General features: G+C 38.8%; 1 protein-coding gene across 2 annotated transcripts in view; it reads left to right on the forward strand.

Annotated features, from left to right (window-relative positions):
- slc6a11b (solute carrier family 6 member 11b) overlaps positions 1-15339 on the forward strand; it is a 37215-nt gene extending 21876 nt beyond the window's left edge. For both annotated transcript variants that reach the window (XM_035388189.1, XM_035388190.1), the window contains exons 8-15: positions 2592-2695; positions 3257-3381; positions 7551-7663; positions 8320-8457; positions 10354-10456; positions 10889-10989; positions 11599-11769; positions 13772-15339. In XM_035388189.1, coding sequence (XP_035244080.1) covers positions 2592-2695; positions 3257-3381; positions 7551-7663; positions 8320-8457; positions 10354-10456; positions 10889-10989; positions 11599-11769; positions 13772-13924 — 1008 coding nt within the window. In that variant the 3' untranslated portion in view covers positions 13925-15339. The remainder of the gene's footprint in view (positions 1-2591; positions 2696-3256; positions 3382-7550; positions 7664-8319; positions 8458-10353; positions 10457-10888; positions 10990-11598; positions 11770-13771) is intronic.
- Positions 15340-17049: the final 1710 nt, after the last annotated feature.

A 17049-nucleotide genomic window follows, 5' to 3' on the forward strand; every position in this document is an offset into this window, starting at 1 on the left:
GTAGAAATCATGTATTTCTAATTAAATGTTGAAACACTTATACGCTACTTTTAGGATACCTATTTATGATTTAGGTGCCATTGTCGTCTGCTTCACTGTTGAAATGAGGTCTTGACAGCTGGTTTATATGAACCAGACTGCTGTGGAGTCACTTGAAAAATAAAAATGAGCTCTCTTCCTGCAGGGAGTGTAGAGATATAGCACCAAACTACTGTATATGCTCCAGGTACCTGCTTTACTAAAGACTGCATGGGCAGGCACTTACAGTCCATGGGTAGGTTTCAGACAGGTCACAGGTTGCCACTCCTATCGAATACAAATGGGGGGCTGGGCATTTTTGGCCTGGAGATAGGGTAGTGTTACTCGCTAACAAGCCAGCTACTAAAGAAAAGTAACTTCTACTTGACTTGTAATTTTAGTGCAATAAATACAGAAGTAGCCTATGTGAATCAGATAAATCAGTTTTCACTATTACCAAACATACTGCCAGTTAACAAAAAATATATTTCCAATGTACAGTTTTTAGTCACATCACATGTAGTTACATTTTCTACAAAGTTTGGGTCAGTTACCTCAATTCGCAATGTCATTCTACCACAAGCATGGACTTTAATGTTTTCAGTAAATAGCTAAATAGCTCAATGTTAGCCCAATATTTATTGTAGGCACAGATGAAGCTGGCTAGCTAGAGCAATGGTACACATTTTAGTTATTTCTTTAGTAGCGTCAATAAGTGTAGTGTTGGGTTTGGCTGAAATGATTTTGTAATCAGCGATTTCACCACGGTCTCTGGCTTACCCTGCTAACGTGTTCCTGTATCCGTACTATGGATGTCGTCCGTGTTCCCCACCTCATCCAAGGACAGTGGGTCCTCGTCAAAAAAAGGCCACAGAGAGTTCAGAAGAGCAAGCAAGTCCACTACGCTAGCTAGCTTGCAAACTATTTCTGTTTACAGTTGGACAGCAGCTACCCATCAAGCTACCCCAAATCTCTCATTGATGTGAGTTTGGTCAACACCCCTTCACCTACGTCGGAGGAATCTCCATATCTAAATTTCCCATGTATTTCAGTTCTTCAAAAATGAGGAAGGTAGAGGTACACATCATCTTGACTCAAAGACCATGTAGCTACACAAAAGCCAATGTACTTTACTGATAGTAAAACGCATGTATTATTTCATGTCCCATATAATCATAATCAGCATAAAGAACATTACCACTTATTTGTAAATGCTTAAATATTAAACAGTTTGCCAAACATTTAGCAAAAAAAAAAAAAACAGGTAATATTTCTACCTTCTTCCTAGTTCTCTCCATGTTTTTTGCTTCAGACTGTAATACAGTACTCTGAAGAGACACCTCCACCCTTCCCTGCCTTCATAGCCCTGCCGAATGAAAGCAATGACTGTGAGCCAGGAATGAGAAACTTCCTATTCCAGCTGGACAAAAAAGCTATTTTCTCCACATTTAAATGAATGAGGGACTCCATATTGATTGCTAACTAAAAAATTGATAACATGGATATGGATCCAGATCAGATCAGACCTCTGAGAGATTAGCTGGATGCCAGAAGCTGAACTTATTCCATGAATGTAGATGATAAATGAAGGAATGGATCTGAGTTACACGGCCACTTCAGGAACTCAAGGTCAATGACCTTGCTTTGCACATGTCTGCAAAAGTAACGACCATTACAAACCACCTGCCATTACAAGGGACTTGCGAAGGTGGAACAGGTTAAAAAAAACCTGTCCTGTATAGTCCAAAATGTCTTTTCATTTCACCAACATAATTACGCATCAAGGCTCCATGATTTGTTCTTATTTATTTATTTGCTGGTTCCTTCATCGAGAGAAACTAACAAGCCTACGGCTACATGGTGGGATGTGTTAACAGCATAATGCATCTGGAGAGCACAAGAACAAAAATCACAGGAACAGAATAGGCTGAATTTGAATTTTGAGTTGAAAAACAGAACTAAAATACAAGTCACTGCAAGGACTTGATCAGTATCTTCAAGAGTGCCGTTCTGTAAACTAGCATTCACATTGAATGAGAGAAATCAACTTGTGAACGTCTTAGTATTCATATCTTGCCAGAACCTGATCTACCAATATGTAACATTATCTTAAATGGTGCCTTTCAGTTTATGAAATGATGCATATGATGGAAATATCCTAATTTTCTTCTTTGTAAAACACTTGTCACTCGGTGGGATGTTAAATGTGCTGGCACTTTCAGTAACAATGCAACCGAGTATTACAATTCAGACCAATCAGCAGGAACTCTGTGGTCACTGAAATGCCATTAAAATGAAAGGGTAAGTCATCTGAGTGGTTAGATTGTAGACCTCCTTGATGTATCAAACAGCTTAATTTCAATTCTAGTTTGAACAAGATGCCAGATGTGAAGTTATTTCATCATCAACACAGTAGCTCTCCCAGAAGGTTATCATTAATGGGAAACACTTAACATTATGTCAAACCCAAGTTATTTATGAAATGCATATTTATGTTATTTAAATGTGTATCAATTAGTGAGGACCCATTAAATAGGTTACCCTAAGAGAGGAACTTCTCCGATGTCCTTCAGGTTTGGGTGGATGCAGGAACTCAGATATTCTTCTCCTATGCCATCTGTCTGGGCTGCCTGACTGCTCTGGGAAGTTACAACAGCTACAACAACAATTGTTACAGGTACTGCCTTTAATTTCTTTAAACTGCTTCAAAATGAAAAACAATTTGTATAAATGCATATGTATCATAACTAATGCTTAACTCATCTGTGGTGGTACATAATGAAGGCCTGCCTACATTTTTAGAGTAACAATAATGAACTGTGAACTGAAGGGTCTTAATCAGTTGATGGCTGGTAGATCTGAAACTTTCCACATACTGCCATCTCTGGGTTTTTTTTACTTTCCCAGCAGTTTTTTTTACTGAACGTGATGTCGGGAATTCATGACATTTTTCTCAAATGTGCTATTGATTAGAAATCTGACATCATTGTAACCTTATTTCTTAAATAGGCTGTTCTCATTTTGTATCTATGATTGATTGATTGATTTTATTTTGGGTGTAGACATTGTACAGCTGAGGGGATAACATTTTAAAGTGTTCAACACTTGTTTCAAACATGGTCCTATTCTATACTATACTATATTGAGTACTATTATCCAGGATGTGCAGTATCTGCAGGTAAAATTAGAGCAGCAGAGTTTTGCCTCTGTTTTTTAAACAAAAACATATCTGTCATAGGGATTGTATCATGCTGTGCTGCCTGAACAGTGGGACCAGTTTTGTTGCTGGATTCGCCATTTTCTCTGTGTTGGGATTCATGGCTTACGAGCAGAATGTGCCAATTAAAGCGGTCGCAGAGTCCGGTGAGTATTTCTGCCTGGTTTTTTTTTTCTACAGCATGAAGTTCCTGTAGAATAATGCAGATTATGTAATCCTCCAGTCCTCCTGAGCTACTCTATGACTATGATTTATTCAACACAAAGAAAACGTAAATAATTTAACGGAGCAGACTATGATGGAGTGGATTCCAGTGTTTCTTTTTTGCTGACAGCCAAGAAATAAAGGCACCATAAGCTTGTGCTAGTATGCATTCAGGTTGCATCTTCAACACAAACGTATTTTATTTGTATACATAATTTTTTCCCTTGGATTGCATTAAAATTGTATGCTAAACAGCATTATAAACCCTAAATATCAATTGTTTCTGCAGCTGTGTCACAGTATCTGTATTATTTTTTTAAAGATTGATATGATTCCCTTTGGCAGCAGCGTGTTGTAACACTATTCCCTCTGTAAAAGATTTGAAGGTTAAGAGATTCACATATCACCATGGCAACCGGTTATGAGCCGTTTTCTTTGTTGGAGAGCTTAGGCCAGTCTGTCACGGGCCTCATACACAATGCAGTTTTCTTTGTTCTGGCTGAAGTCACATCCACACCGTACTGTTCAGCCATTGGCCCACATTACCAGCTAACAGTGTCTCTTTCATGTGTAATTGAGACCGCACAAATGACTTTTCGCTCTCCTGAAGAATACATTAAAAGAGGACGTGGAGTGAAGGATACCTCTTTTCATCTGTACATCTCAATTTCGGAAAGGATGAAAAGATGAATATGGCATTAATATGTATATCTTTTGGTTTGGCAATGATATCTATGCAAAAATAAGTCATTTCGATTTTTAACCTTGAAAATGAGACAGGAGAAATAGGCCATAATAACAGAGTAAATGTAAAGAAGTCATGGTTGCTTTGAGCTAATGTCCAGTTGACCATCTATATATTAATACAGTAGGATTCATTCAGTGGCAGAGTGCCTCCATACATTTTGTTGTTTCAGTTGGGACAGAATTTGGCAGAAGAAAGCAAGGATATTAATTTCAGGGAAATTCTCATAGGTCATGGCTTCTACTTATTCATTACTCTGTTAAATACAACTAAATTAACATCTTTTCAGATTGCTTTCATTAAATCCCCCCCCCCCCCCCCCCCCCACATTTTTTCTCACCAATTTGGAATCACCATTCGCACCCCTTGCGTCACAGCTGTGCCACATGCACCCATATGATGCTATGTGATGTGATGCTCTGTAGAATTCAAAGTATTGATTTAAAACTACCATAAAATCTTTGTTCACATGTTGTGCTGACCAGCTTTTAAATACTGCACATCTAAATGTGCCTAAACTACTAGACTGAGCATAACATGCAGGGTACCATAACAATACTTGAAACTGAAGTCTAAACTAGAAGTTGTAGAGAATGGTTAATGAGCTATGGACTCCAGAATCCACTATGCAAAATACACTATGCTTTGCATAATTAATTAATCTGTCTTGCTCAGATTAATCAGACATACTTCCATGTTTCTGTAATCAACAAAATTTGTTTCACTGACCATTTCATAAATACATGTTATGACAGCAGATTTAGCATTTATTTAAGGAATTTAGAAAATAAATATGAATATAGGGCATGCTCACAGCTGATGCTTCTACACTCACAACTCTAATGTAGTTCTGCATTGCTACTCTTAAGTAAGAGATTGGCTGAAGGTTTGTCCCAACCTCTGTAGCATTTCTCAATTTTTTGGAGACAGTTAGAAGTTATCATTGCATGTTCGTCAAGCTCTTCAAGCATTTTTTAATGAATTGACAGCGACAGCGACAAATAACTTTCGAGTTTTGGCTCTAATAATGTAATTTACTTGAGAATAAACTGTATAGATTGCAGAATAATTCACTCCGTAACTGTTGAGACAACCATATGTGTTTTAAAATAAGTTTAAAATCATACTGTTTAAAATTAAACCTTAAAAACTATTTCTATTATTGTCTGCAGAATGCCTCATTACCTTACCGTTGCATTAAAAAAAAGCATCTCATACTTACAAGGACCAAGGGCCCTGTTGATTATAAGTACTGTTTCTTAATTTACCAACCTAGTGTTAAAAGTTCTGGTGAAATCATTAGCATTAGCATAGCGGAGACCCACTCACCCTAGCATCATTTCTAAGGATCAAACAAGCTTTTTAATGAGCCTTCATTTTCTTCAAATATTTGGAGATTTCTTAAACAGCTTCAGCTTCATCAGTCCTCAAAGCGGCCATGTCCTCAGAAGCTGTAGAAAGCTTTTGACAGAATGAAGGAGGCATGCATCTTGTTCTGAGAAATTTGGCATCAGAAGCGGGTGGTGCAAGGAAGTGTCCCCACTTTTATTTCTCACGGGCATGTTTGCACTAATGCTTATAACAAAATAAATTCATAGCAGCAAATTTATGTCAGGGTGTGCTTTTTTAGATGGAAATATATGCTACCGTGTGCTTTTGTACTATAGTAGTAAAATTCCCAAAATTTCCAAGCCCAAGTGTTGATGGAATATTTCAATGGAAAGTTTCCACCCCCTTTTTAAAATGAAGAGGTTACTGTAGACCAGGCAATTTTGGATTTTAAAATTTTTTATTGCAGTTTATCTTCAGCCAACAACTGATTCAGCATAGCTGATTTAACACTGCCTTAACCCATCCAAACACTGCACTGTACTGGCCCCATGCCCCATATGCTGCCCGGAGCCCATTGGAAGCTCAGACCTAACATTCGTCATCCTTCCTTTGGCACTAGTTTGCACCTCACTGTCTATTGCAACACATCTCATCCTGCTGAGCTCTTGAGTCTGCTAATTTGGACTCGGTTGCAATGCCAATTCAAAGCATTGTACTCAAGGGCTTATACGCAATAACCATTTGTAACATCCCTCCATAGTAGATTTTGCTCTTCTGTGTGGGCGAGAGAGACTTGATGAGTGAAAGAAAACTTTAAGACAAGAAAACTTTTGGGTCATGTTCAATTTTGCTCATGTAAAAGTCAAATCAAGCAGCATGTAACAATGACACTAACCCATATCTAATGCCAAACTGCCTGCCACCGGCAGACCAGATCAATGTGTTCTGGTCATGTTTTACTTGTGGAGTATCAACATTTTTTTCACCTTTAAATGACACATTTTTAGTCAGGCCAAAGTACATTTCTTAGCTACATTTTATGCGCTTTCTTCATAAATGAATAAAATCAAATAGTATCGATCATTTTATTAAGACTTCTATTATCGCACTAAAACAACAAAAATGTTTAATATTGATATCATGATGAATGCTTTATTAATTATTATACCAAAGGTTTTAAGTCTTAAATTATCCTGTATATGCAAGCATGTACGTGTGCCAACATAACACTGGACAAATAATTTTATATAATATCCATCCATCCATTATCTATACCCGCTTATCTTGGTCAGGGTTAATTTTATATAATATATAAAATTATAATAATATTATTATTTCAAGGGAGGGGACCTCCCTCTGACACATTGATTTACATAACACTGCTGTATCATGAGCAACAGGGGAGACTTGTAAGTCACAGCATTATGGTACATCCCGTTGGTACAAGTCCCAGACTTGATTACTGTTGGTAAAGTGAGATGACAGATTGAGATTGTTTGAGTCCCAGCATGCCCAGTGCACTGTGTGTGAAACCTCTCGCCTTATCAGTTGCCGGGCAAAAGAAATGTCAGTCTGAGAAAAATGAGCTCTCTGTCTCTGCATCCCTCCATACAAATACATTTTTAACAGAAATCAACGGGGTCATCCCACTGGACTTCTTCTTATTTGGTAACCACATTCAGACCTCTCACATATCATATTATCCATAAATCTTTCCATGTCTTTCCTAAGTTGTGATGTGTTATGGACAAAAATGTCCACAAATACCAGCGGGGATTTGATGTTTACCCTGTTAAGTATGGCACGATTAGCACTAACTGACAGGGAGCATGTGCACATGCATTATCCTAAATACAGGCTAATTTACAAGTTAGCTCTGCTGAAATGTATGAAGCAGTCTAAACACAGATTATACCACATGGCCTTTGCTGTTCAGTAGCCTGTTTGGTGGCAGCCAGGAAAGGGGTTTAAGAGATTAAAGCATATCTATAAGTAGCATTTGTGTTGGTAATTGGGTTGCATTGTGTCTTGCAGGCCCGGGTCTTGCCTTCATCGCCTACCCTAAAGCTGTGACCATGATGCCTCTGTCTCCCTTGTGGGCCTGTCTGTTCTTCATGATGCTCATCTTTCTGGGGCTGGACAGCCAGGTCAGGAAACAAATGGCATTACGTGTTCTGGAAACATGTCTATAGACTGCTAAGTAAGAGGAGCTAGACTTTCCCTGTGCTTTGGTTTCTCATTTTCTAATTGTGTCTTCTGCTCTCTGACACACTGGCTTCAAAACTGTTGGCCAGGACTCCCTAGGCTTTTGCGATATGTACATGTGGGGAAACAATTCTGTATACACATTCATACCAGTCAGATTAATCACTGTACTGGTTTATGTACACTTTGTAGTGCACTAGATTAAAGTCAGAAGGAGGTGGGTCACAGGAAATGTAATTTCTAATCAGTGTGCCATGTGCGTGGGTTTGATGAGCGCCCAGTAAAAGGGATTCATTTACAGATCAACTGAATTTTTTTAAATTGGAAATCAAAAGGTTCATAGTACAACAGATAAGCATACACAGTGACTTATCTCAGGTTTCAGTTGTTCACCTACTGTAGATTCCAAAGGAGTTCAGGCGATGGAACTTCAGGCTCAACACTACAGTCGTCCAGTTTTCTTTCTACTTTTAAAATGTGTTTGGAGCTTTTACAGAACCCAACTGCCAGCTTCATCGGTAAAGGCCTGCCTGGACTTGAGAGCAATGAGACCATCCAGATGTTTGTCTGATGCCTATGCTTCCTGTGTTGTTCGCAGTTTGTGTGTGTGGAGAGCTTGGTGACTGCGGTTGTGGACATGTACCCTCAGACCTTCAGAAGGGGTTATCGCAGGGAGCTGCTCATCCTTGGCCTGTCAATAGTCTCCTTCTTCGTAGGTCTCATTATGCTAACAGAGGTACGGATACAGCTTGTGTCTCCCCCTCGGGGGTGGAGTACTTTAACAACGCATTTGCTCCTATATATTTACTACAATGTTGCTCACTCTCAGTCATCTTTGGCTTTACAAAATGTTTCCAGGCTTAAATTTGATTGACTAATAGCATATTCAGAATGCTGAATTTTTAGAATATTTAGAGAGCATCCTTCTTCAGCTCATTATGGATCATTTTCTAGGATCAATTATGTCTTTGTATCCTCCTGTCTGGTTGACTCAATGACCCAAATTTAAATAGTACTTATTTTACTGTCAGATCATTCCCCTATGACTTAACTTACCCCATGTATCAATAAGTGCCATTATTGTCAAATTGTGATGTTCTGTCTCAGTTGAATTATTTTTTTTCACATGATCTAATGAGTCCACTGAACTGAACTTCACAACCTACCTGGGTCATCTTGTTTCTTATACCTGCGGTTGGAGGCACTGATGTGTCCTCAGGGCATACCATGGAATACCCCCTTCCAGTTCATCCCATGTCCATTTGGTTTAAACAAGCACCGAGCTCTCAAGGCATCTCGGCAAAAACTAATAATAAATTACTGGAAAAAATTTACAAAATCCTACCGATTAACTCACTGTGACTGAAAGAGCAGGACGGTTATGGTATTAATCCAAATTGGAATACAATACTGTCAAATTTAACTGAATATCCAAGAATCTTACACAGAAAATTATTTACTTCAAATTCATCCCTTAGGCATATGTTATGCCAAATACATACTACCAGATAAGAATGATAAAAAACAAAGGATTAAATTATGTATTGCACAGGGACTGTTTGAATATTATAAAATAAATTGGAGAATTCCATTAATTGATTTGCATTTATATTTAAATTCATGTGCATTCTGTAACAGTTGTCCTAATATTTTAAACATTAATATGATCTTTTATTTTGGAGACACTTTTCAATCCCATTTACTGATAGGCGTATATTGGATATATTTGTTTTTCTCATAAAAGAAATGAGGACAAATACAGAATTTCATGTCCCCCAAAAGATCAACACACACGTGTGGGGGCGGTACATGTGGTTTGCTTCAGTGGCACTTGACACTAAAAGCCACAGGAGAGCAATCCCACACTCCTGGCATGTGTCTTACGTGCACCATGCTCTTAAGCCTGCACTGAGCAGTGTAAAAATAGGCTCTGCATATTAGAGGTTTTTTCTGGCTGAAAAGCTCAGTCAGGTGAAGAGCAATAGGACTCGTCATGAATAAATCTCTTTTGCTGGTGACCGTGGAATTACAGAACAGCTCAAGCAGTAATTTGCTATGGCTGTTGGTTTCATATTGCTTGTATTTTAGAATTTAAATGTTATCAGTTCAGGCTACCCTCTCCGAGCCCCCTACTTTGTTGTGAAGGAAGCATTAGTGAAGTTTAGACACAGTTGAACTTGCAAGAGCATCATTTTGCCTTCTCTAAAATAACTTGCTACTTCTGCTCATTTCTGTAGCTGACCTGTGTCAAGTGTTGTGAGTGGTTGTGTGCTTTACTGTACAGCAGTACAGTCACTTGCAAAGATGTGAAGTTACTGCTGTTAAAGTTATCTGAATGATTCCGTCTGTTTGAAATGCAAGCAAGTCATGTAATAGAGCAGAATACGGAGGTATGATGTCACTTCCCTAGCAACAGCCAAATAAACCAATCGTTTTTGTATTGCTCAACAATCCAACTGTTTCTACTATCTATTTGAAAAATGAGAGATGTACGGTCAGAAATTTCATACTGCATGTCCGTAACATTTTTACCATCTCATATCGCCCCCCCCCCCCCCCCCCAAAAAAAAGAATTTATTGGCATTATTGTTGTCATTGTAAGTAATTATTTTATTTCCTTATTTTCTGTCAGGGTGGGATGTATGTTTTCCAGCTGTTTGATTCGTATGCAGCCAGTGGAATGTGTTTGCTGTTTGTGGCTATCTTTGAGTCGATATGTATTGGTTGGGTTTATGGTAAGTATTTAAAATATTTCACCAAAATACTGTATGTAAGAAGCATGTTGTATGTTTAACAACCAACCTTTAAACTCTTTACATAATATTGAAACACTAATACAACATGAATTTAAATTCAATGTGTATTAGAACATGGATGTATTTTTCTCTGAGCCATAGAAAAATAAAAATGTAGTTTCTTCAGAATGCCATTATTGTTGCTACCATGCCACCTGCTGGATAAGACACACAAGCACATGGTCAGTTTTCATGTTCCAGAGAAATAGATGAAATCCACTGAGCCATTAGTAGAGTGTTTAAACAATTATTCTATTAAGTGTAAGGATTCCATTATCCTTATCGTGCCACTACTGTTGTGTCAATACTACTGTATTGAAATTGAACATCCTTGATGGTGCTCGGATTCATGGTAATTTTGCTTTTCCACAGGCAGCGACAGATTCTATGATAACATAGAGGACATGATTGGTTACCGACCTTTCTTCTTCATCAAGTGGTGCTGGATGTTCCTGACTCCTGGCATCTGTGCTGTGAGTTACAACCTTATTGGACAATATTTTGTCAAATATAATGTTGTGAATGCTCATTGGTGTATATTTATGAGCTGATTAACATTGAATTACTTGGAAAGAGTGCAGATTTACATTAAATAATTGTTTACACGCTGACCTAAGCTTTGTTTGTGTATGAGGAAAATCTTGCAGAACAGAGATATCAACTCCTGGATGGCCACAGTATATGTAGGTGTTTGTTGCTTCCTTTCAATCAGCAGTCATTTTGAGAAGGGTATTACTGACACTTGGAGCAGCTCCACAGGGCATTGGTCTAGCTCCAAAGGGGAGTGGCCTAGCTCCAAATGGGCGGAGTTTAGGGTAACCCTTACCCTATCCCTACCCCTAACCATACCCTCCTCTTTGGAGCTAAGCCACACCCCCTTTGGAGCTAGGGCCCTCCCATTTGGAGCAGCTCCAGGCGCCAGAAATACATACTTGGTCATGGAAGTGCTGAAACACACCGAAAATCAGAGGAAACTGTGACTGCCCAGGACGAGAGCTCAGGATGCTGTTTGAAGAGTTTGTGATTCTGGGATCAGTTTTTAAATCACTTTTATATTTTCTCCCTCACTCTTACACCTTCAGGCGATCTTCCTTTTCTTCTTGATCAAGTACACGCCCCTGAAATACAACAATGTGTACACTTACCCAGACTGGGGTTATGGGATTGGTTGGATGATGGCTCTTTCCTCCATGGTCTGCATACCTTTGGGGGTCTTCATTAAGATCTGGAAAACAGAAGGCACCTTTTCAGAGGTACAGAAGAGTACATCCATTTACACACATTAGTCTTTTGGTCACTTTGGCAAAAACCACCTGCTGAGTGACTGAAATGTAGTTGTAATTGGTGTCCTTCCCTTCTTGTTTTGGATGGATCCTGGTACTTTAGCTCATAAAAAAGGCGCACCATGTATGTGGACAAGCCTCAACACTCCTCAGCTCCCAGAACTTGGCTTGCTTCCATGAAAATGATGCTTGGTAGATCATTTATTTTTGTTCACACTATCTGGGCTGCCTGCCACAAGCCACAACATCTAATGTGTAGTACTTACAGTACAAATTAGAGTATGTCCTATATGTTAATAAACTACAAGCCACAGTCAACATTCAGTCAACTCTGGGAAATATATTAAGAAATATAAAGGGGTGGTTTTCTATGGAGTTAGATGCCTATGGAGTTACATAGCCAAAACATTTTGTTATTGTCAGTTGAGATATGCATTTGTATTCAGAGAAATGTAAATGTAAAAGCTGGATTGTATTTGTAATTTTCTGATCTGCACATAGGTCATAAAATTTCAGAGAATTCATTTTTTCAGATTCAGCTTTTAACTTTCACTTATCATTCATATGAATCTTATTTTACGAGTTTGTGCATAGTTTTTTACATACAGACTTTTGGCAGTTTCATTGCACTTGTCAATAATCATAACCATACTTAAAAGCTGCGTGAGGCAATCAACTATCTAAACTGGAGGTTTTGCTTTCTTCTGCCTTTAAAATAAAAGTACTAGTCCAACGGAATGCTCTATAGCCTAAAACCTTTCCAGCCAATGCATAGACAAAGGTATAGAGCTGCCTCACTTGCATCTATGTAGCAGTTCTCATATGAAGTTGTAGTGTCTGCGACAAGAACATTATGCATTTCTGATGATTCATTTCTTGCTTTTTTTGTTACAATGTATGGTTGGAGCCACTGGGCCTGCAGACCTACAGCCACTCGGCCCTCTGGGCTTGGTGTTGAATAGCCCTGACCAATAACCATGTTCATATCACGGTGCTAGTGTTCCTATTCCTATTCTATTCATATTGCAGTGCTCGTGCTCCTATTCCTATTATATTCATATTGCAGTGCTAGTATTCCTATTCCACTTATTATGCCCATCATCTTGTATGAAAAATTTAATTAGTTTGCTTTTTTTGCTTAAAAAAAGATAACACCCACAGGTGTATGCTGCTAAAGAATGGCAACGTACGATTATACGTGTATTTCCAAATTTCAGTTTACAATTACGGAATGTTTTGCTAGCTATCTATATTGCTATATAGGAGCTTGCTTGTGCAACTGAGTGTAATTGAGTTACAGATACATTTGTTACCTTAACAATAACTAGCTAGGTATACAAGAGTGAAAGAGTGAATGTCAAGTTTATGCCTACCTTGCGCAACTGCAAAGTGTGCCGTTAAATCCACAGTGTAGTATAATAATAGCTATGAACTATTAATAACAGAAATAAATATAGTAATTAAAAAATTAAAATTGGACAGCATATGAGCCAAGAAATTTGCCTTTTGAATTGGCTATGATCTTGTGAGCATTGCACGCAAAAGCCCCAAAATGACCAACATGCTGTACGACGGGTTACGAATTGCGCCGTAGACCTGGTCAAATTGCAGCCTAAGCTCACACCAAAATTGTAATGAGCTGCAACAAAATTGCAGTGCGCTGCTCAGTCTTGACTGACACACCCCCAACAGCAGCTCTCCTCCCACTTCAGCGCACAGCTAATCACAAAATTACCAAATGGCACAGGCGCATCAAAATCCATGACGGAAAACACTTTGCCAGTGCGACAGCTTGCATCATGCCACGAGCTGGCTGGAAAATAGAACCAAGTTTCTTAAAGAGTTCATGTGTAGTGAAGACCCCCAGGGACAGCGTGTTATCAAACACATCAAGAGCACCCTGAGTAAGAATATTTATGAAGCAGCCAAGGTTTCTGGTGGATAAATATTTATAATTGTTTTTTCCCCACAGAGAATTAAGAAGTTGACCACGCCAAGCCCAGACTTGAAGATGAGAGGTAAGCTAGGGGCCAGCTCAAGCCCCTATGCAGTAAATGACTGTGATGCCAAACTGAAAGGGGATGGCACCATTTCCACTATCACGGAAAAAGAAACACATTTTTAAACTGGCCGCCACCAATGCCATCGATGCAACAGAAAATCAGAAGTGAACAAATGACTGTGTGTTTTATTTTGTAAAAAAACAAAACAAAAGAAAAAGAAAAGATGAAACACATAATTATAGAGACTGGCTTGTTTTGCACAAATTTTATTAACAATAGATATACATTATGTGATGATTAAATCTGTTACCTTTTAGTAATGTTATAGGTAAATACAGAATATGAAAATGTTCAATATGTCGTAGCATCTAGTCTACATTTGTGACACCTAGTGAGTGTTTACTGTTAGGATGATGCTGATGTAAAATGTGATGTACAACTTTTATACTTGGACTTTTTTTTGTTTGTTTTTGCAAAGTTTTGTATAGAGATGTATTCTAACATGTAGATACACTCAGACCATTCCAAATTGTATTGTATGTCTACGGGTTGAGAGAGGGCCTTGTTCTAGCTGTGGGGAAGCAGAAGGGCTCTTAGCAGTAGCTATCATCACCTGAAGATGATTTTCACCTCACGGCCTCCCTCGTTCTCACCGTCAGCTGTAACTCGCAGGGCGAGTTTTGGGGGGTCAGTACTGTTTTTTTGTTGTTGTTGTTGTTGTTTTTAAGGCCTGGAATCCTGTCATTTCACAGTGATTAAACTGAGTTTAATCGAATGTGACAGGGGTCATGTGATTTAAGCATTTTGCTTTCCTGCTCTTGCTGTAAACAGAGGCGAGCGTTCTCGACGTCGCCTTTCAAAAACTCTGCAGAACGCTTCATCCCCCCACTGTTAGATTTGCTCTCAGATCTGATATTCGACTCTCTCAGCATAGTGGTGTTGGACCTGCACACCTGTGTGTTGAAGGGGACTGCCGGTGTGGTCAGTGTTAGTCTATCAGCCGCAGGTCAGTTAGACCCCTTCTCGGGCACAGTGGTGGGGATCAGGGTCCTCAGAGACAGACACTGGTGGGTGGTTGTGCACTGCAGTAAGGGCAAATTGAGCTGGTCTCACCCCAGACTTTTTCCACACCCGTATCAGTACGGACCTGCTCCTGCTACACAGTCGTGAATGTACTGTGAACTCTGTACACATGCATGCTCCTTTGGTGTGGTCTTCTCCGTCGTGCATTATTACTAAAGTTTGTGCTAGCAAACGTGCACATTAAATAGCCACTTAACATTTAATGATAGATGTATATTTTTAAATCTCATTAGCTTTTGTGTACTATTTCTTGAAACAAATGTGTTAAAAAGGAAAAGAAAATCATGTTTCTGTGAAGAATTTTGATATGTTGTACAACAGTTTGTCCTATTGAAGTTTTAGCAGTATAATGGAAATGTTGTATGTACTGTTTTACACAGATTTTGTTATTCACAGGACACACGGTTTTATTGTCTGCTTACTCATTTTTAAAAATAAATGTTAAAAAAGGAAAAAAAAATCAGTTGCTCTTCTTTGTGCTATATCAGAATGCATACATATAGTGTACATACAGAAATGACTGGGTGCATGGGAGAGATCTGTGTGTAGCCCTGTCCATTTTGGTCCTGTCCTGTTTTTTCAACACCAGCTACTTACTTTTTCATAAGCTTAAAGATATTGTTCTTCCATAATGCAGTGCAAAGAATGAAATAAATTTGCTTTGTAGTTTGATCAGCATAATCAATGCTGCAGGCTAACATTCGCTCAAAATAGTTATATGAATTTTCAGCAGTGGAAACTTTCATCCAGAAGTCAGTACAAGGCACGGTTAATTAGCAGCATCACGTTGTAACCTGTATAAGCAGTGCTCTGAGGGACAACTGATAATGGTTTGTCATCAAATATCCCACAGCTACCAATGATTATGACTAAATGAATTTCATTTTTTTCTTCCATTTTTATGTAACAAAAAAATACAAGGAGAAAGATGAGAGAATGCCCATATTGGGAATTTTCCAATTAGGTTAGAATTGTGCACAGCAGGTTTCACTGAATGATTTTGAAGCAAATGCACTTATTTCTCTAAAGGGAGGTTAAAGCTGGAACAAATTCAATTGGGTTCTGCTTTTGATAGAGCACCATATACAGTGCATGTACATATAGTGACATTTGCATCTGTAATTGAAATGTAAAGCAGCAGATTTTGCAACATGAGAAGGATATTTGATGAAATATGTCTTTTTGTCTTGGTGTTTGCAAAGGGTATACTGTTCTAACTGCTATTGCACTTCCAAAAATGATATAGCTGTTTTTGAAAAAAATCTTTTGCTGTACTTTCACTGGCTCTGCAAGCATATTCCAGCACCAGAGAGAGAGAGAGATGATGTAGGCATATGCAGCAGCTTGTGAAGTGATTCTGCAGTGTAATCAAAGTGAGGAAGCTGGAGTTGAGGAGCCCAGATAGAATGGCAGAATTGCCAGCCAGTTCAAATGGAATGCAAATGACGGCCAGCTGAGCTGATAAGCAGTGTGTGGAGAGCGAAGACAAAGCATAGCACTGTCAGCCCGGGCTCCCACACTCAAATTGCTTGAGAGTGTGATTGCCCTTGGGCCAAGCGTACACCAAAGAGAAAGAGGGGAGAATTGCAGTGCAGGGAATAGAATTTGCTAAGAATGTGCTATTTATAGGCATGGGTTGGAATAAGATGATTTAAACAAGATTGGCATCTTGAAAACCATAGCAGCTCTGGGGAGAAGGGGCCGAAGGCAGAGACGTCATGTGACCACTGGTTGGAAATGACAGCAATGTTGCGAAGTCAAATTCTCTGAGCTGCACTTGCCTTCATCTGCTATTCATAACTCCAGCCCTGAATATGTTTACAAGTATAATTAGGGAGGCTTGATATGAATTATTATCTTCGTCGCTTATTGGCTTACGGTCACAGGTGCCCACCTTAATCCAGTTTGATTTATACAGCAGGATTTTTGCCGGAACAATTGAGGTCAAGTACCACTTTTCATAAAGCAACAATGAATTCGCACCTCAGATTCAGCTTAGCTCTCAAACCACGACATCACAGGCTGCCTACATCGCATCACTGTGGTTTATTACTCCTTTAATCTTTTTAAATTATTTAGCTGACTCCTTTTGTTCTTTTGATTTTTGTGAAGAAACCCCCCAAAGACAGTGTTTTCGAAACAGTTTGCTTTGATTATGACACAA

This window comes from Anguilla anguilla, chromosome 13 (assembly GCF_013347855.1).
Source record: "Anguilla anguilla isolate fAngAng1 chromosome 13, fAngAng1.pri, whole genome shotgun sequence".
In the NCBI taxonomy this organism is placed as follows: domain Eukaryota; kingdom Metazoa; phylum Chordata; class Actinopteri; order Anguilliformes; family Anguillidae; genus Anguilla; species Anguilla anguilla.